At 47.2% G+C, this 20,845-nt stretch overlaps 1 protein-coding gene across 14 annotated transcripts in view; it reads right to left on the reverse strand.

The window, feature by feature from the left end:
• Nucleotides 8,913–20,845, reverse strand: part of GREB1 (growth regulation by estrogen in breast cancer 1) — a 128,930-nt gene continuing 116,997 nt past the window's right edge. For 13 of the 14 annotated variants that reach the window (XM_018055638.1, XM_018055636.1, XM_018055632.1 and 10 more), the window contains 7 exons: nt 19,972–20,176; nt 17,309–17,483; nt 15,574–15,792; nt 14,140–14,275; nt 12,848–13,048; nt 12,057–12,195; nt 8,913–10,713 (listed from right to left, as the gene is read on the reverse strand). In XM_018055638.1, the coding sequence (XP_017911127.1) occupies nt 10,550–10,713; nt 12,057–12,195; nt 12,848–13,048; nt 14,140–14,275; nt 15,574–15,792; nt 17,309–17,483; nt 19,972–20,176 (1,239 nt within the window). In that variant the 3' untranslated portion in view covers nt 8,913–10,549. Of the gene's footprint in view, nt 10,714–12,056; nt 12,196–12,847; nt 13,049–14,139; nt 14,276–15,573; nt 15,793–17,308; nt 17,484–19,971; nt 20,177–20,845 lie in introns of those variants that run through there. The other variant, XM_018055642.1, reaches the window with a different exon arrangement.

The raw sequence follows: 20,845 nt of genomic DNA on the forward strand, positions 1-20,845 counted from the left end.
TCCTGGAAGGAGTCGCCCAGCACTGGCCTCAGGACCTCCGGTCAGGTGGCTCTGCAGCCAGGCATAAGGCCGCCTGGTGGATGGACAAGGACATGCCCCAGATGGGCATGTGGAGGGGCAGCCCGTCTCTGCCCTGCGCGGCTGGGCTGTGGCACTGGCTGAGGCCCCCTGTTGTTGTTCAGTTTCTCAGTCATGTCTGACTCTTTATGACCCCATGGACTACAGCACGCCAGGCTTCCCTGTCCTTCACCATCTCCTAGAGCTTGCTCAAACTCATGTCCACTGAGTCGGTGATGCCCCTGTTGTTTCTGGTCAGTCGTTAAGCCATGTACGACTCTTTGAGATCGCATGGACTGTAGCCCACCAGACTCCTCTGTCCATGGGGTTCTCCTGGCAAGAATATTGGAGTGGGTTTCCTTCTCCAGGCAGGGATAGAACCTGCATCGCCTGCATTGGCAGGCAGGTTCTTTACCACTGAGTCATCTGGGAAGTCCTGTGATCTGATCCAAAAGGCCCATCTCTGGAGCTCTAGTAAAGAATCTTTGTCTTCAGCTTCTGATGGCCCCCGGCAATCCTTGGAATTCCTTAGCATGTAAATGGACCACTCCAGTCTGTGTCCATGGGCCCATGGCATTCTTCCTGTTTTTCTTTCTCTTATTAAGGACACCACTTACAAGTAGATTAGGAGTCTACTTGACTTCAATATGATATCATTTCAACTAACTACATCAGCAACAACTCTATTTCCAATTAAATTCACATACTGAAGGACTGAGGGTTCAGTTCGGTTCAGTCGCTCAGTCGTGTCCGACTCCTTGCGACCCCATGGACTGCAGCACGCCAGGCCTCCCTGTCCATCACCAACTCCCGGAGTTCACTCAAACTCATGTCCATTGAGTCAGTGATGCCATCCAACCATCTTATCCTCTGTCATCTACCGGGGGTCCAGCCCTGGTGGATCCAGGGAATTCGAAGGTGGGGACAGCGTAGGCATCCCTGGAAAAATACATATTTAATCACAGATATACAGAGAGATTAGAAACAGATAGTGTAATAGGAAAATTAGTGGAGAAAAAGAGGCTGAATAACTTGGTTTACGTGGAATAGCATCCATGCTCCAGATAGGAATTCAGCCAGAAAAACTGGGAGCAAGAAAGAAACAACATGGGGGAATCAGTCTTTCCGGAAACTGATCCAATTCCTTTATTTTTGGGTTTGCTTATATACCTTTCAGGTATGACCTAAACCAAATCCCTTATGATTATACAGTGGAAGTGAGAAATAGATTTAAGGGCCTAGATCTGATAGATAGAGTGCCTGATGAACTATGGAATGAAGTTCGTGACATTGTGCAGGAGACAGGGATCAAGACCATCCCCATGGAAAAGAAATGCAAAAAAGCAAAATGGCTGTCTGGAGGGCCTTACAAATAGCTGTGAAGAGAAGAGAAGTGAAAAGCAAAGGAGAAAAGGAAAGATATAGGCATCTAAATGCAGAGTTCCAAAGAATAGCAAGAAGAGATAAGAAAGCCTTCTTCAGCGATCAATGCAAAGAAATAGAGGAAAACAACAGATTGGGAAAGACTAGAGATCTCGTCAAGAAAATTAGAGATACCAAGGGAACATGTCATGCAAAAATGGGCTCGATAAAGGACAGAAATGGTAGGGACCTAACAGAAGCAGAAGATATTAAGAAGAGGTGGCAAGAATACACAGAAGAACTGTACAAAAAAGATCTTCGTGATCCAGATAATCATGATGATGTGATCACTAATCTAGAACCAGACATCTTGGAATGTGAAGTCAAGTGGGCCTTAGAAAGCATCACTATGAACAAATCTAGTGGAGGTGATGGATTTCCAACTGAGCTGTTTCAAATCCTGAAAGATGATGCTGTGAAAGTGCTGCACTCAATATGCCAGCAAATTTGGAAAACTCAGCAGTGGCCACAGGATTGGAAAAGGTCACTTTTCATTCCAATTCCAAAGAAAGGCAATGCCAAAGAATGCTCAAACTACTGCACAATTGCACTCATCTCACACGCTAGTAAAGTAATGCTCAAAAGTCTCCAAGCCAGGCTTCAACAATACGTGAACCGTGAACTCCCTGACGTTCAAGCTGGTTTTAGAAAAGGCAGAGGAACCAGAGATCAAATTGCCAACATCCACTGGATCATGGAAAAAGCAAGAGAGTTCCAGAAAAACATCTATTTCTGCTTTATTGACTATGCCAAAGCCTTTGACTGTGTGGATCACAATAAACTGTGGAAAATTCTGAAAGAGATGGGAATACCAGCCCACCTGACCTGCCTCTTGAGAAATCTGTATGCAGGTCAGGAAGCAACAGTTAGACCTGGACATGGAACAACAGACTTGTTCCAAATAGGAAAAGGAGTATATCAAGGCTGTATATTGTAACCCTGCTTATTTAACTTATATGCAGAGTACATCATGAGAAATGCTGGACTGGAAGAAACACAAGCTGGAATCAAGATTGCCAGGAGAAATATCAATAACCTCAGATATGCAGATGACACTACCCTTATGGCAGAAAGTGAAGAGGAACTAAAAAGCCTCTTGATGAAAGTGAAAGTGGAGAGTGAAAAAGGTGGCCTAAAGTTCAACATTCAGAAAACAAAGATCATGGCATCTGGTCCCATCACTTCATGGGAAATAGATGGGGAAACAGTGGAAACAGTGTCAGACTTTATTTTTTTGGGCTCCAGAATCACTGCAGATGGTGACTGCAGCCATGAAATTAAAAGACGCTTACTCCTTGGAAGAAAAGTTATGACCAACCTAGATAGCATATTCAAAAGCACAGACATTACTTTGCCGACTAAGGTCCATCTAGTCAAGGCTATGGTTTTTCCTGTGGTCACATATGGATGTGAGAGTTGGACTGTGAAGAAGGCTGAGCGCCAAAGAATTGATGCTTTTGAACTGTGGTGTTGGAGAAGACTCTTGACAGTCCCCTGGACTGCAAGGAGATCCAACCAGTCCATTCTGAAGGAGATCAACCCTGGGATTTCTTTGGAAGGAATGATGCTAAAGCTGAAAATCCAGTACTTTGGCCACCTCATGAGAAGAGTTGACTCATTGGAAAAAACTCTGATGCTGGGAGGGATTAGGGGCAGGAGGAGAAGGGGACGACCAAGGATGAGATGGCTGGATGGCATCACGGACTCGATGGACGTGAGTCTGAGTGAATTCCGGGAGATGGTGATGAACAGGGAGGCCTGGCATGCTGGGATTCATGGGGTCACAAAGAGTCGGACACGACTGAGTGACTGAACTGAACTGATATACCTTTTGTTACACATAGGGGTGAATACAGAGTCACGCGGGGGTCAGCAGTCCTGACCTTTATCAAAATCAGGTGCTTCACATAAATGTATAAAAAAAAAGGTCTTAGGGATATTACATCATCTTCTGGCCATGAGACCTGCTGACATTTTATGATCCTTTCTTTCTGATAACCAAAAAACTTATTTTTTCCAAGGGTGTTTTTTCTTAAACCAGGCACCACCCTCCAAATAAAGTTACATTCCTATAGGGTGAGGGTGTAGTGAGTTACAATCAAGAAAGGAATTTATTTAACCCAAGGTTAACAGGATTAATCTTAAAGGTTAATACTTATTTCTCCTATATGCTTAAAGGTTAATACTTATTTCTCCTATATGTTAGTTATATTCATTATAAGGGTAGGGAACATGGAGATTTAGCAGCAAACATCAGCCCAACAAATGAAAATCCTTTCACCAATGCTCCCCTTAAGATCTATTTAGTCTTAAGATAGTGATAAAGTTACATTTTTACATAGCAAGGACACAGTGATTTATAACAAAGTACAGTGATCTATTACAAAAGAGAAAATTCATTAACTCAAAAGTCTAGTATTGCTAACCTTAAAACTACTATATTTCCTTTTCTATATTCCAAATATATTAATTAATATATTCCCAGGTGCCTAAGGATATGGAGGCCTGGCGGCAATCTGACTCAACAATGAGAAAAGCCCTATGCTAATTAAGACTTTCAAAATACTCCAAAGCTCTCTGTGCTGTTTATGGTTGAGAGGTAGTAAACAATCATGTGGGTAGTGGCAGGAGTATGGATAATCCTGTCACACAAGCTAGTCTGTCAGCAGAGAGGTTTGACCTAAGACACCCTTGTCACACCCAGGGCAGGGAATTAGCAGCAATTATTGGCACAACAAATGAAAAACCCTTTACCAATATAATTCCTAACCAACCCACTATACTAATAATTTCCAACTCCCCAAAAGAATTTGCCTTTAGTAAGTCTAAGACATCTCGTACCTCTCAGATTGGGAGGCTGTAAACAATCACACGTGGCCGGAGGAACCTATACAGGCGGGCTAGATAACCTTCAGAGGAGTCCGTAAGCTGAAACACTCTTGTCACACCCAGGAATTTTTACTGACTTGGAGCTGCACGTTAACTCCTTCTCCGAGAGAAATGGTTATGGGGGAGAGCATAAAACAGACTCTGGTTTTGGGGTAGATGCTCGGGAACAGGGGATTTCCTGAGGCTTGATCACGCCTTTGCGTATGCCAAGCCTCCTTCCTCATGACCTTTGCCATGGGTGGAGTTCCTCACGCTGGCCCCCCGCAGTCATCCCCTTCTCCTCTAGCCTTCAATCTTTCCCAGCATCAGGGTCTTTTCAAATCAGTCAGCTCTTCACATCAGCTGGCCAAAGTATTGGAGTTTCAGCTTCAAAATCAGTCCTTCCGATGAATATTCAGGACTGATCTCCTTTAGGTTGGACTGGTTGGATCTCCTTGCAGTCCAACGGACTCTCAAGAGTCTTCTCCAACACCACAGTCCAAAAGCATCAATTCTTCAGCGCTCAGCTTTCTTCATAGTCCAACTCTCATATCCATACATGACCACTGGAAAAACCATAGCCTTGACTAGACAGACATTTGTTGGCAAAGGAATGTCTCTGCTTTTTAATATGCTGTCTAAGTTGGTCATAACTTTTCTTCCAAGGAGTAAGCATCTTTTAATTTCATGGCTGCAATCACCATCTGCAGTGATTTTGGAGCCCCCCAAAATAAAGTCAGGCACTGTTTCCACTGTTTCCCCATCTATTTGCCATGAAGTGATGGGACCAGATGCCATGGTCTTAGTTTTCTGAATGTTGAGCTTTAAGCAAACTTTTTCACTCTCCTTAGGACTTCAATATATCATTTTGGGGAACACAATTCCACTCAGCACCACCTAAAGCCCACTCTTTCTGACAGGGTGGATTGCCACCCAAGGAAAAACCTTGCATAGAGTAAAGATCCTAACAGAAAAACTGCTGCCCGCCAGAGTTCCAGAAGAAAAGGCCCAAGGAAACTGGGACAGTCTATTCGGCGAATGACAAATGCAGTCACAGAATTTGTTTCTCCTCTAGACCTGAAGGACTTGAGAACTCTGTACTGGCCTTTCCAACTGTTTCGCTAATTAAAATGCTAATTCCTTTTGAGCTGGAAGTCCTCTTAAGACTGAAAAAGAAACAGCAGCTGTGGGCACTGGACTTCCCCTTGGTTCACGGTTTTCCCTGAAATGAGGGCTGTCTGCAGAATCTGAAGCCAGACCTGACAGGTTTAGTGCAGACATCTTTATTGGAAGTGGTTTCTAAACCTTGATGCTGGGGGTTTCCTGGACTCTGGATGGTACTTAATGTGCTGCCTATGGTACATTGGTGAACCCAGAACCACCTTCAATAGGCAACCCAACACCTCTCCTCTCAGTGAGAAAATTCGGGATCAGTATTTTTCATTGCACAGTCTTAGAAGCTAACAGCACCTACTAATATAGCATTTGGTGGGAGTAAATGACTCAAAATAAGAAGCAGCTGTGACGTTAATGGAACTATCCTGACACTTGCAGGAATGAATCTAGATCCATTTTGTCACTTGAGACCCGTGTGATCTCCGGTGAGTCACCTAGCCTTTCTGAGCCCTAGTTTCTTTTGTGTAAAATGATACCAATGATCTGCTTCTTCAAGTGTTAATTGTGATGATTAAATGAAATAATGGACAATTAGTCATCTAGTAAAATACATAACCATACTATATGGTGAAAAAAGTTTGCTACTCACTGTTGCTGATTTCATAGCTAACATATGGAGCTGGTTGACTTGGCAAAAGAACCATGGAGCGAACCCAAGTCTCCCAGTTTCAGATTCCATGCCCTCTGCACTGCCACATCCTGTGCTGAGAACACTGACATCCATATAAATGTTGCTCCTGGAGCACGATTTTCCCTCCTTTATTGCAAGAGTCTTAGATTGCTGAAAGCATTCAGGAAAAAAGAACTGGTGTTACTGGTGTGAACTTACTATTGTTATCTGGTTTTGGGGTGACTGTTATCTGGCCTTGCAGAAGTACAGGATTCCGTATTTCCCAAGGTTCTGGGAGAGTTTTTTTATGGTTTATATACACATAAAAATTAGCACTTTCACAGTATATGCAACCATCACTACTATCTATCCTAGAACATTTTCTGGAATCTTTATTATACAAGAATTATCTCCTCTTTGAAGGCTAATTACTGTAGACCAACTCTCATTTCTGTGGGTCTTTTTTCTCTACTTCTGCGAGAGATGTACTAGTTTCCCCTTATGATTACACAATTTACCCCTTCTCACATTTCTCAGAGTTCTTCATATTTCATAGTTGGCATTTTTACAAAGTTTGAGGACAGTCTTATCACCCTGAGTAGAACCTGGGACTTTAACTTAAAACATCCCATTGCCTATTTAATTTTTAAATATGAAGTCCTAGTCTGATTAGCTTTCTTGATACAATCTGAGTCAGGAAAATTAATTTGATTATTGATAGTTTTAGATATGTTCTTTATTCCCCAAGTTTTTGTTATGTCCAGAGTCCAAGTCCCCAAAACTGAGAGAATAAGACGTCCACAGCAATGCAAAAGCATGAAGGGGTTTTATTTCCAGCTCGAGCTAGGGTTCCCGCCACATCCAACGCAGTGGAGTGGAGCAAGGAGCCCCGAGCCCAGATTTACAGCAGTATTTATAGGTTTTAGAACAGAGAGTTGGCAAGGGCTGATTGGCTGCAGGAGTTTCCTAGTATTTACTAATTGGCTAATCTTTATTGGCTGCAGGGGTTTCCTGGTATTTACTAATTGGCTATTGGCTGCAGGGGGATGTCTTTTACGTCCTGATAAACTCAAACCAGGTTACGGGGAGTATGCTGATTAGACAAGTCCTGGCATCCGCAGGGATGACCTCACACTGGGCAATGACTCAGCCTTTCCCGTGAGTCCTACCTTAGTCCCTGAAGCCTATCATGGCGTTTGTTAGGTCCCAACAGTTTTCTTGCTTTTTACCCCCTTCCCCTCCCCAGCCCACTCAACTCCTACACTGATTTTGTCAGTGTTGATTTTCCTTTTGATGTTTAAGGTGTTGGCCATCCAGTTTTTCCCTTCTAGCAGCTACTCTAAATGTTTTTTAACACGTTTAAATGTTCCTTTTTCACTAATTATGTTAATCACTTCTATCCCTAGTAAACCAAGAATTTGTGCTCAGTTTCACTCATTTTATCAATTCCTCCATCGCTGACCACTCCCACCCCCAGCTCCCATATTGGGATCAGCTAAGATAGAAGAGATTCATTCATTCACTCAATGGGCATTTCACGAGCATCCACCACGTGCTGGGCATAATCAAGGCTCTGAGAACAGAGCAGTGAAACTATCTCATACAATTCCTACTTTTCAAGGGGAAAGACCAAGAAAACAAGCAAAGACAACTAAACACACTGTGTTCTGGTACACTCAGTGAGGGATGACAACGTTGAGGAGGTGGCTTTTGAGTATTAAGGGCCCAGAGGAAGTGAGGGAGGGGTCCAGGCGGATGTGAGAGGGAGGAGCACCCTGGGCAGAGGTTGGCACCAGCCTGGCAGTGGCCCCAGTGGTCCAGGAGGGCTGGGCAGCTGATACACAGTGAATGGAGGAAGAAGTAAAGGGTGAGCAGAGATTGGGAACATTCCTTGTGCTGTCCCCTAGACTTTTTTCAGCTTACCTCCCAGCTGTCTGTTTCACTTTTGAGCTGCTCTATTTCATTTGCCCACTGAGGTTTTAACTTCTAAGATCTGTAATTGCTGGGGTGTTTTTGGTCCCGGATACAATACCATCTTTCCCCCTGAATTTAATTATACTTGTTTTATAGGATTGTTTGCTGTACTGACTCATTATGGAGTTTATCACCTCCTCCCTTATAACATTTCCTTTATTTTTGTTATGAGTTTTTCTTGTGAGTTTATTTTTGTACTAGGGAGTTCATGTCTGCTATTAACTGCCTCAGGTGACTGTGGGGACAAAACAGTGCCACGGAGAAGGGGCTGCTGTGAGTTTGTCTTATTCACAAAGCCCTGGCTCCCCAGGCCCCCTGCCTACCTGGGGGTCCACACTCTCTCAGCCTGAGCTTCAACCCATCAGCTGCAAGGAGATCAAACCAGTCAATCCCAAAGGAAATCAATCTTGAATATTCATTGAAGGAGCTGATGCTGAAGCTCCAATACTTTGGTCACCTGATGCGAAAAGCCAACTCATTGGAAAAGATACTGATGCTGGGAAAGATTGAGGGCAGGAGGTAACACAGGATGAGATGATTGGATGGCATCACTGACTCAATGGACACGAGTTTGAACAGACTCAGGGAGATAGTGAAGGACAGGGAAGTCTGGTGTGCTGTAGTCCATGGGGTTGCAAAGAGTGGGACATGACTGAGCAGCTGAACAGCAAGTACATCTTAGTGTTCACTTACTCTCATGAATTTATTCTTTTCTTTCCCAAACTACCCTTTCTGTCACACATTGAGATTTCAAGCAGGTAGTTCTCTAAGACAGTGCATTCATTCCCAGCAAAGAAACAATACATGCATTATGAATTTTATTTATAAGGCTGGAACAAACAAGAATGTTACTTTTTTTCAACTTTAAATTAACAAATAAAATGGGAAGAGCAGTCTAGAAGCCGCCATTTATGAAAGACTCAAGAAGGTAGAATTCAAAAAGGTAAGTTTTTATTCCAAAATAGGAATAATGATGTAAACAAAGTGATCGTTTTTTAGAAACATTGATCTAAATTTTTTATACTCATGGACTACTTTTTTTTTTTTCCTCAGGGAAGAAAAGATTGACATTAACTCTTTGGCATCATCTTTGAACATAATTCCTTGTCAGATTAGTATCCATTAGAGTGCTTATAAACGTCTAAGATGGATGGACAAGAGTGCATTCTGCTGATTCATTTCTGAGGAGCTTTCAACTTTTCCTCTGGTTACGGGCCACTCCATAAACAGTGTGGTGGGCCGGGGAGATGGACCCCGGAGTCTGCTCTGCTTCTCTTCTTCCCCGGAGTCTGCAGCCGTGTGATCTTGGGGAGATGCACTGTTTGCATCTCAGAACCGGCTCATCTTTCAAATGGGAAGAATGATTCCACAGCACAAGGCTGCTGGAAAGGGTAAGCAAGATAGTAACTGTGAAAGCATCTGGCCCCGGGCTCGGCCTCTAGGGGGCACCCTAACATGCTGGTTTAAAAAATATTCTGGCAGGCAAGGCAGAGTACAGGTATCACAGAACAACCCTGTTACCCTGTCTGTCCCCTTCCTCTCTGGACGGGGACCAAACATTCAGAAGAGAAGAAGAGCAATTCAAGGAGCTAAAAATTGAGCTTCAATAAATTAGAGTCGGAAATCTAGTTCTTATCAGCTACTTTCCCTATCGCTTTGGTTGTTTTCACTGTTTGTTTCAAGAAAGAGTTTGGCCCTCTTTCCTTTGTAAGGCAAATTCTGTTTCTCAAGGTCAATCTCTGCAACCCTAATTTCCTTCCTGCAAGCCCTGTAGTTTTTTTAAAAAAGTTTCTTTTCACTTTTGCCCTTTCTAGGAAGTAGGGTATTTACCCTGTACTATTTTAATAGAGTCGTATTTGCTCTGAAGTGAAACTATTTATTTTACTTTATTAAATTTGATGCCTTTGGGCTAGTTTCTAAAAGAGTAACCTTACACAATTCGTAATTAAGTGAACCTACTTCGTTTTTCCTTGTGTCCAGCCTTTACCGTTGAAATGGTCTTTTGGACTATTCCTCTGGAGTAGGTTAGAGGGAAACCTACTTAGCCAACATCACATCCATCATCTGAAATGCTGGCATCTCTACAAGATAATCCAAGAGGGATCCTTCAGAACTAAGAGGAAAGTCAAGTTTGTTCATGGAAGCATATGGATGATGTAAGAGTAGGCAAAACTTTGTTCTTCATAAAATGGACTCTGATACAGGCCAGGGCGGTGGGGTCTGGCCCAGAACCTAGGAATCTGGGGTTGGAGTTCTTCCTCACCATCCACTCGTCCCTGTTGCTCTCAGTAAGTCTCCGTGCATCTTTGGGACCTATGGTTCCCTGGCCCCTACCATGAAGGTGTGGTAACACACACCTCTGGGTCCCGTCTCGGCCCAGACGCCCTGGGGTTCCGATTCTTCCTTTAGCCTCAGCAGCCTGAGGTTGGGCAGGCTCCACCCTCAGATGTGCCGTCCGGTCAGGAAGAAGAGTGGCCGGTCCTCCTTGGCGTTGGCCGTCTGGAATTCATCTCGCAGCCGAAACTGCCACTCGTCTTCCAGCTCCAGGCGGACGACTGTCTGGCGGAGCGAGTTGCGGTCCTGACAGATCACACACAAGGTGGCACCTGTGTGGACAATGGCAGAGGTGTGTGAACGAACAGGGGAGTTTCTGCACAGGAAAGCTCCCGCCCGGCTGCCGTTTGCCAGAACAAAAGATGATGCTGGTTTTGGAAGGGAAGGGCCAGATGTCTAAGTGAGCGCCTGTTTCCAGGGGCTGCTTTGCCATCTTAGCCAGACGGTGAGCGTGTGACTTCACAGGTCTGGCAGATGAGACAACACTGAACCAAGAAATGATGGCAAAGAAGCGAGCAGACAGGGAGAAGGAGGCAGACTCAGGATCACAAACCAGCATCCTCAGCTCCAGCCCTGGTGGGAGACACCCTGGCCCACAGCCTAACCCTGCCCTCTTCACTCATCGCAGTCGGACACCCGCCCAGGCCCCACGCACCTCCTGCCTGGCAACGTGAATTCTCCCTCCTCTCGATGCCTAGCACACATCAATAACCATGGGTGTTCATACCATCTACCCCCCACCTCCACGTCCTATCCTTCTATTAGACAAGATGTTTCCCAGGAGCACAGCACGTTGCGGAAACCTCTGACTATTTCCCCAAAGCTTATGCAACCCCGGTGCTCACTCAACACCTCGCAGAGAGGAAGGTGGGTGTCACAGCCAACCAAGAAAAAGTGAAGATCAATTAGGGATCCCAGCTGGATTTGAAATAGTGTTTTTAAGTCATACTGAATGAATGTTTCCCACTCTCAACCACTCCAGCATGAAAACACCTATAGAGGGAATAAGATGAGAAGCAAAGTAAAGATATCCGCAGCAGCCCAAGACAAAGAGAAAGAACTCATCCACCAAGAAGAAAAAGTGTCTAGGAGGTCTGCATGCTTAGGCTAAGAGCCTGGCCTGAAAAGCAACAGAAAAGTTGAAAATATCTGCTGGTCACTGGGAAGAAAGGGGATGTGTCTTATCTCTGTGCAAACAGGTAGAGGGGAAGAGCCATCCTGGGATCCCGCCCCAGCTTCCCTGTGCCTCCCTGGAGAGCCGGGGAAGTCACAAGCCCTGAGTCTCAGTTTTGCTGTTGTTGTTTAGTCGCTTAGTCGTGTCTGACTCTTTGTGACCCCGTGGACTGTAGCCCACCGGGCTCCTCTGTCCATGGGATTCTCCAGGCAAGAATACTGGGGTGGGTTGCCAAGCCCTCCTCCAAGGGATCTTCCCAACTCAGGGATCAAACCCATGTCTCCTGTACTGGCAGGCAGATTCTTTATCACTGAGCCACCAGGGAAGCCTGAGTCTCAGTTTACTCGCTGGCAAAAAGGATGAGGACCAGGTTCACCTGTACAGAGGTGCCAGTAATGACAGCCATTCGTCAAGGTCCACCGTAAGAGCACGAGAAGTTACCTTTCAGAAAATGAAACTTTTTCAAAAAGCTAGCTCCCACGAAGGAGTCACAGAGGTACAGCAGGAGTCCACTGAACACGAAGTCAGAGCAGCTGATGTTTAACGAGTGGGGCCTGGAGCTCACGTAACACACAGAGATCTGGGGGAGAAAAAGGAATCCATGAGAAAAGCCATTTTCCATGAAACACCCCACAGCACTGTGCTAGAGCTTTGCATCTGACACACACTAACTGCCAGGTCAAGCTCAGGCTTGGAGGACCAAACACAATATTCAATGTCATTTCCAAATCTTAAGTTCTAAACATCAACTCCGAGACTTACCCAGATATATCTATTCATTACCTCATTTGAGAATCAGAAATGTTCTGGCATTAGTAGTAAGTTTGATTCCTAACTTTCTTTATCATGGTGTGTGTGCTAAGTTGCTTCAGTTGTGTCCGCCTCTTTTTGACGCCATGGACTGTAGCCCACCAGCTTCCTCTGTCCACGGGATTCTCCAGGCAAGAATACTGGAGTGGGTTGCCATGCCCTTCTCCAGAGGATCTTCCCGGCCCAGGGATCAAATCTGCATCGGCAGGCGGGTTCTTTACCACTGAGCTACCAGGGAAGCCCCTTGATATGGGGGCACACCATTCCAATTCTTTCAGCCTTTATCTTATGGACTGCAAACCGGGGGCCAGGCCAGAGTTGACGCAACTGGGGGGCTATAATTCCAAGTTCTGGGTTCTAGCTCCCATGTTGAGGGACTTCTCTGATTGATGGACTCGACAGCGCCCCCCTCGGATGGTTACCTGAGACCCCAGGTTCAGGTAGCAGTCCACGGACAGCACGGGGTGGCCGAGATTCTTCAGGGACAGCGGGAAGAAGCAGTGGCTGTGGTGCTGGAGGAACTTCTCCAGGAGGAGCTGTGCGGGGGCTGCAAGGAACGTGTGCCTGCTGTCGGGGGCACAGATGTACTGGGCGGGCACGACGGCCATGGGGCTGTCTGACACCTGTGTGGGGACGGGCAGGCGTCAGCCACTCCCGGGGACCCAGAGTGGGCCTTCCCGTCATGGATGGCTGTGTGCAGCCGTGATGTGAGAACATATACATCCACGGTGAAGCTCTCTATTAAGGAAAATTTGGCTTAACTAAAGTGGGACTCGTGAAAACTGACCACAGGGTCAGTGACTACAGACAATGACCACTCCGTGCAGAGACCTGGCTGTCTTGTCTAGAAAAAAATAAGAGAACCCACGGACCGAATGTTCCCCCAGATCCCAAGATGTCAGCCTCTGGGAAGGGCCAGCCTTCCTCCTGACCTCCAGATCCCCTCTGTCTCCTGTCCAGTCCCACTGGTCTTCCTCTCAACAGCCCGGCCCTCTGAGCCCACAGTCTCTTACTCCATTGCCAACGTATTTCCCAGGCTGGAGCCAGACAGACTGTGCACATACATAAGGCTACTCAAGTCCTCTGATGGACACCTTTCAATGGGTTCTCCTACTTAGTCAGCTCATCTCTGCCACTCTCCTCCATGGATCAAAGGGACCTTCAAGGCAGGGGTGTGCCAGCACCCTATGGGTTCCTGGAGGATACAGATCACCGAGGACACGTCTTCCCCCACCTGGCGGCTATCTCCAGGGCAGATGGCACACCCATCAAGCTAGCCTGTCAGTCCCATTCAGACAGTATTTAGCAGGTGCTGTCTCGGGGACCCTAAGAAGAGCACGGTACCACATCTGACCCCCAAGAGCTCTTCTGCCCAGCAGAAAAGCCAGACAAGTGAGCAGCAAAGACACTGATGGAGACGTGTTCAAGAAATCACACGGAGCGAGAGCGTGGGGTGGACGTGGGAGGTGAGGGCAAGGGCACACTGCAAGGCTGGTGGTGCGCACGCGGCAGGGAGACACACACACAGAGAGAACCGGAGATGAGAAGGGAAACTCGATGGAGTCTTTCCCCTCTCAGGGCTCCCAACAGGCAAACTTCACTAGCACTTCCCAGCTGTCAAGCCCACCCCGCTGACTCCGAGGTGCCCGGTGGCCTCCCCACCAGCCTTCCCACCATGGGCAGCAGCTCTCTCCGGACACACGGCCGCACCCACCTTGGACGTGATGTGGAAGGACCTGTGCCCGCCCACCGCGATCTGCTTCTTCATAACGCTGAAGCGGTTGAAGCGGCAGAGCAGGAGGCCGGCGCTGTGCACCCGCAGGTTGAAGTCCACGTCGTCACACGTGAACCTGGCGGGAACCAGAGCAGGGGGGCGGGTCGGCCTCCAGTTAGCTCACGGCCACACCCCCACCAGACACCCCGTATCTGGGAAGACGAGCAAGCTCGTTCCTGCACTCAAAGACCTTCCCCTGGGAGGCACAGGAGGCAAACCAAGACGGAGACAAGCTGAGATGCCCCTGCACCAGAAAGGCAGGGTGTACTCAGGCTTTTACTTCAGAAGCCCTGTCACGTGTGGACCGTGCACGCCACGCCAGGCACCATGGAGGGGACTTAACAGATGCCACTTCATCTATCTGTTAAAAAGAAGACAACTGACCTCCCAAAGTAAATTTATTGCTTCCCTGGTGGCTCAAATGGTAAAGTGTCTGCCTGCAATGTGGGAGACTGGAATTCGATTCCTGGGCTGGGAAGATTCCCTGGAGAAGGAGATGGCAACCCATTCCAGTACTCTTGCCTGGAAAATCCCATGGACAGAGGAGCCTGGTAGGCTACAGTCCATGGGGTCACAAAGAGTCGGACACGACTGAGCTTGGTACCCCATGCCAGGTACCATGAAGGGGACTTAACAAATGCCACTTCATCTATGTGTTAAAAAGAAGACAGCTGACCTCCCAGAGTAAATATATGAGCCACTGTTACAGCTGAGGAAATCAAGACTCAGAGACGGCGAGTCATCTGCCTAAATTTCAAAGCTGACAAATGGCAGAAGCCACATTCCTAGCAGGTCAGTCTGCTCCAAAACAGACACTCCTCTGCGGGCACTCTCAGGGATGTGCCCACTCCCTGGCAGGTAGAAGGCTCACTAACATTAGCAACTGGATTCTTCTTGAGACATGAGCACTTTCGTGGCTAGATCCAGAGAGAGGCACACAAGGAAATTATCATTTCCTTCAGCGCTCAAGCTCCTAGAAAGTAATATGTTCACAGAAGGAGCCAGAAAAGCAAGAGAAACACCACCTAGAAGAACAGAAGTCATTAAATACGGTACCGTGTGAACTGGTGAAGGAAGTTAAATGGTTTTATGCAAATCTCCCCTAAAATTATGCAACAAAAATACTAAAATAAAGAAAAATCCATGAGGACTGAAAGCAAGGGGCCAGGCCAGTGTCATGGGTGGGAAGGCCCTGCAGGGCAAGGAAGGAGCAAGGGTCCTCCAGGAGTAAGGCTGCCCCTTGCAGAGGGCCCTGGGCCCGTGGGCTGAGCTGATGGACATGGTTGGACAAAGGGCCCTGACAGTGGGCTGAGCTAATGGACGTGGTTGGGCAAAGGGCCCTGGGACTGTGGGCCATGGTTGGGCGGGGCTCACCGGTTCTGGTTGTACTGCACGTTCTGGGTCAAGTCCACGTTCAAGACGATGAAGTCATGCACGTGGCAGCGGGAGAAGGGCTCGCGCACCTCGCGGCTCCCGGTCTTGCTGGACCACTTCCGCATGCCGATCAGGGCGTAGTGGGTGATGTTGGGGGATGCCTCGATGTGCTGCATGATGTGCTTCAAGGACACGTTTCTCTCCGACCAGGAAAACTCTCTGCTCGAAGGAGGGAGACGGACATCCCCAGGTCGGCATGCAGACTGGGCCGGCCAGGCCGCTGCTTTCCCCTGAACGTGCCGGGCGGGCTGCTGTGCCCAGAACCCATCACAGCCACCAGGCACTTTGAATTCATTATCACTGATCCTCGCAGCAATCCTGTGATATAAAACCATCATCCCCATTTCACAGATGAAGAAAAGGAGGCTCTGGCTGACTTGCCCAGTGTCACGCAACAGAGCTCAGCTGGAAGGGTGTTGTCTGTCTCCAGAGCCCACATTCTCTGCACCATGCCACACCACCTTGTGTTTCTGGTGGCAATTCCAAGGAGGCCGGGGAGAGGGAAGGAGGCCGTGTGTAAGCACCTCCCACCCCACCCTGATGGCGACTGAGGTCTGGGAAGACAGTGAGGGCCACCTGACGACCAGGGGGGCGGCTGAAGGGAGTAACCCCAGGGCTGGTAGCCCAGGCAACAAGAATTCTGTGTGTGAGAGACCCAGTAAGTGGCTCAACTTCTCTGCATCTCAGCTTCCTTTTCTCCAGCCGAGGGGCTTCTGCTAAGCTCCCTAAGGCTTCAGCCAGCTCTGACACACCAGGACTTGAACATTATGCTTAGGATTGAAATTCAGAAAAGCAGAGGGAAAAAGCTTAGTTCTCTTCCTCATCGCTGTGCTCAGCCAAGCCCTCACCCTCGGAGGGGTGCCAGTGAGAATGCTGAAAGCATGGCGGCTTGCTGGTGTCATGTCTGTGAGCTCTATCAGACCGAACACATTTTTCCTAGAAGAACAGTGGTGAGGATGGAAGTTGTTACACTAGGACTTAGGACTCACTAACACAAAAGAGAAGAACTAACCTTACATCGTTCCTCAAACAAAAAGAGCCAAGCATTCACGTTGTTTCTCAAATAAGCCAAAGATAATGGCTAAGTTGAAATACTTATGCCAAAAAACCACACAGAGGTATCTTCCCAATGATGCTCAAATGCAGCTCTATGTACTGAGCCTTTTCTACCTTGTGCCACTCCATCACCCCCCTCCAGGAACACAATTCACGGTTTACCTAATCCTCGTAACAGACCTCTAGGACAAGGGCAAGTGCCCCAGAAAGAGTTGTTTCCTGAATGTCACAGCAAATAAAAATATAGCTTCATGTCAGGAGGAGGCTGGGGCGGGGAGAAGGTTCTGGAAGGTGTGGGGAAGGGCGCATCAGTGATGGTGATGGTTAGTTTCTTCATCAGGGAGTTTGTTAAGTGGGTGTGTTCTATTTGTGAAAATACCTGGATATGTATGACACTTTTTTTTATATTTTATACTGAATCTATGTTGCATTACTTTTGTCTCTACTGTCCTCAGTAAAATGTTTTCAATTAAAAACTCAAAAGCTTGGTGGGTGAGCCCACCCCAGATAGGGTTCTGTCCACCGCACACCACATCTTCTAACAGGAGGTGCCTTCTGAGGTCCTCAAAGGATGGACAAGAATCCCCCACTGGGCCCCCGTCGGGAAAGGGGCTCTCACCTGCTTCTCTCCCCACCACTGTCGACGTCCACCACGTTCCACATCACACAGGAGTCATCAGAAATCACAATGAAAGGCCAGATGTCCTGGGGCTTGATTCCCAGCTCCTCCTGACGGTTCCGCTCCAGCTCCAGGTTGTGGTAAGACAGCTCCTTGATCAGGAAGTGGGCAGCGCCTGAAATGAGCAGACGACCCCAACTTGGGTCAGTCCAAGTGCCCACCCCCACCCAGGACAAAGCCCCGCTAAGAACAAGAATTTGATGAAAGCCTACCCAGGCCCCAGCCCTACCTGCTCTCATCTGCAGTCCTTATCCACTCACTATAGGCTGTTGACTCGGGAGAGGAAATTCGAGGGCAGAAAATACTCCCCTCCCATTTGTGCACATGTGTCTATTTATCTTTGCTTTTTTAACAGCTGAGACCATGAATAAAGCAATAACCGAGCACTGAAGAAAAAAAGAATCGTCAACAAATCAAAATAGCTTTAAAAACCAGAAAGCTGAAAGAGAAAGGTCTTTCGATTCTATGTGGACAAACACGGTCTCTCACCAACTGCCTCTACAAGGATGAGGTCACTAGGGGCCACTGCAGACCTTCAACACACCCTGCAAGCAGTTCAGGGTGGAGAATGAGTCACTCTGGGCTCTAGGACAAACCAGCAGAACGGGCCTTCAGATCATGAGATATTTTTCAGGAGAAGATTTTATAAGCCCAGTTTCGTGCACTGTCTCCTATGTAAAAAAGCACTAAAATCCTTAACGGAGACACCTGCTGTCCGTGACCAGCTCCATTCTTCTGGTGACCAGCATCCCTCCGCTGATTTGTGTGCCTGATGGCAGTTAACCCCTTTCACCAGAATCACACATACACCGACCTCTCCCCTCATCTCCTGGGAGCAGTTCCTCGGAGCTATCTGAGAGGCTGTCTCCCAGGCTCTGGTCCTCATTTTGCCCCCGATTAAGCTTTACTCACAACTCTCTCATTGTGCTTTTTCTTTCAGTCAACACCAGAAGACTCTCTCAAGTCTCCATTTACAGAAATTTTATTGAGTAGGGTGTGTTTTAAAGGGTCTATCGCCAAAGAATTCAAATGACAGGTTATCCCAGAAAACCTGCGGTTAGTGAAATTAGGGTATAACACTGTGGAAAATTCTTCAAGAGACGGGAATAGCAGACCACCTGACCTGCTCTTGAGAAACCTGTATGCAGGTCAGGAAGCAACAGTTAGAACTGGACACGGAACAACAGACTGGTTCCAAATAGGAAAAGGAGTATGTCAAGGCTGTATATTGTCACCCTGCTTATTTAATTTTTATGCAGAGTACATCATGAGAAACACTGGGCTGGATGAAGCACAAGCTGGAATCAAGATTGCCAGGAGAAATATCAATAACCTCAGATATGCAGATGACGCCACCCATACGGCAGAAAGTGAAGAAGAAATAAAGAGTCTCTTGATGAAAGTGAAAGAGGAGAGTGAAAATGTTGGCTTAAAGCTCAACATTGAGGAAACTAAGATCATGTCATCCAGTCCCATCACTTCATGGCAAATAGATGGGGAAACAGTAGAAACAGTGACCGACTTTATTTTGGGGGGCTCCATAATCACTGCAGATGGTGACCGCAGCCATGAAATTAAAAGATGCTTACTCCTAGAAAGGAAAGTTATGACCAACCTAGACAGTATATTAAAAAGCAGAGACATTACATTGCCAACAAAGGTCCGTCTAGTCAAGTCTATGGTTGTTCCAGTAGTCATGTATGGATGTGAGAGTTGGACTATAAAGAAAGCTGAGTGCTGAAGAATTGATGCTTTTGAACTGTGGTGTTGGAGAAGACTCTTGAGAGTCCCTTGGACTGCAAGGAGATCCAACCAGTCCATCCTAAAAGAGATTAGTCCTGAATATTCATTGGAAGGACTGATTTTAAAGCTGAAACTCCAATCCTTTGGCCACCTGATGCAAAGAGCTGACTCATTTGAAAAGATCCTGATGCTGGGAAAGATTGAAGGCAGGAGGAGAAGGGGACCACAGAGGATGGGATGGTTGGATGGCATCACCGACTCAGTGGATATGAGTTTGAGTAGACTCCGGGAGTTGGTGATGGACAGGGAGGCCTGGCGTGCTGCAGTCCATATGGTTGCAAAGAGTCGGACACGAATGGGTGACTGAACTGAACTGAACTGAACTGAACTGATTAAGAATGTTCAGGGGCTTCCCCAGTGGCTCAGTGGTAAAGAACCCACCTGCCATGCAGGAGACGTAGGAGATTCAGGTTCACCCCTTAGGTCAAGAAGACCCCCTGGAGGAGGGCATGGCGACCCACTCCAGTATGCATGCCTGGAAAATCCCATAGACAGAGGAACCTGAGGGCTACAGTCCATGGGGTCGCAAAGAGTGGAACACAACTGAAGCCACTGAGCACACACACACACAGAACATTCAGAAGAGTACACACACATGGTTTAGGTGGTCTTGGTGCAGTGGTGGGACAGCAGTGATTATAGAATGAATGTAATTAATATGCACACAACTGTTGGAGGGGACTAAGGGGAAACAGGTGTTCGGTCTAGAAAAACATTTCTCAGTGGATTTCCTATGAAGTCAACATGTCTTGAATTTAACTTTGCAACAAATTTGGAAAAAAAAAAAAAAAAAGGCCTACCAACTCCAGCGCTGTTGAAGATGCTGGGAAGGACCAGCATGATATGGTTGGGCCAGTATTTCTTGTAAATCGCCATTTCATACTCCTTGACAACCAGCACGTGCAGGTGGCTGGCACCATCCATCGCGTGGTACAGGTTAAAGAGTCCGTGCTCGTGACGGCCAGTTGTGGGAGTGAACGTCGGGCTCTTTATGTATTCGTGACTCTGGAGAGCATGGGCACAGAGACATCAAGCGTTTGTCAGCCTGGCCACAAAGACTGCCCTCCCTCCGAGATGTGACTCTGCAGCCTCCTCCATCAGAAGATGGTGCCTGTTTCTGCATGCCTTGCATCTGGCTGAGCCTTGGGACTTGCTTTTACAGATGAAATGCAGTACAGATGGTGGCGTGCCAGTTCCTGGCACCCCCACCTGGGCTAGTCTGCTGGACAAGGAGAGGCCACAGGAGCAGACACGGGCATCCCACTGAGGCCACCAGAGTCCAGCCCCACTGCCAACCTGGTAACTCACTTCAAACACAAGGGATGGCAACCAGGATAAGCACCCAGCAGAACTGAGCCCAAACCGCCGGTGCACAGAATACAAAGCTAAATAAATGCTTGTTTGAGAATGGTGTGCAAGGTGAGCAAAACTCATGGGCTTATATCAGCAATCCAAATCCATGACCCTCACCTATTGGCGCCTAATACACGTTGGGTGCACGTTATTCCTGTGTGACTTAAATCCCTCCACTTCTGAGCCATACAGCCTAGCTTCTTATTCACTCAGGTTGTGAATCTTCTATATAAACAACTGTGTTTTATTTCACTCTTTTCTCGACAACCCAGCTAGGTTTTCTATTCCTTCTTGATTTCTCAAAGCACTTGCCACAAAGCT

The sequence above is a fragment of the Capra hircus genome, chromosome 11, assembly GCF_001704415.2.
Source record: "Capra hircus breed San Clemente chromosome 11, ASM170441v1, whole genome shotgun sequence".
In the NCBI taxonomy this organism is placed as follows: Eukaryota; Metazoa; Chordata; class Mammalia; order Artiodactyla; family Bovidae; genus Capra; species Capra hircus.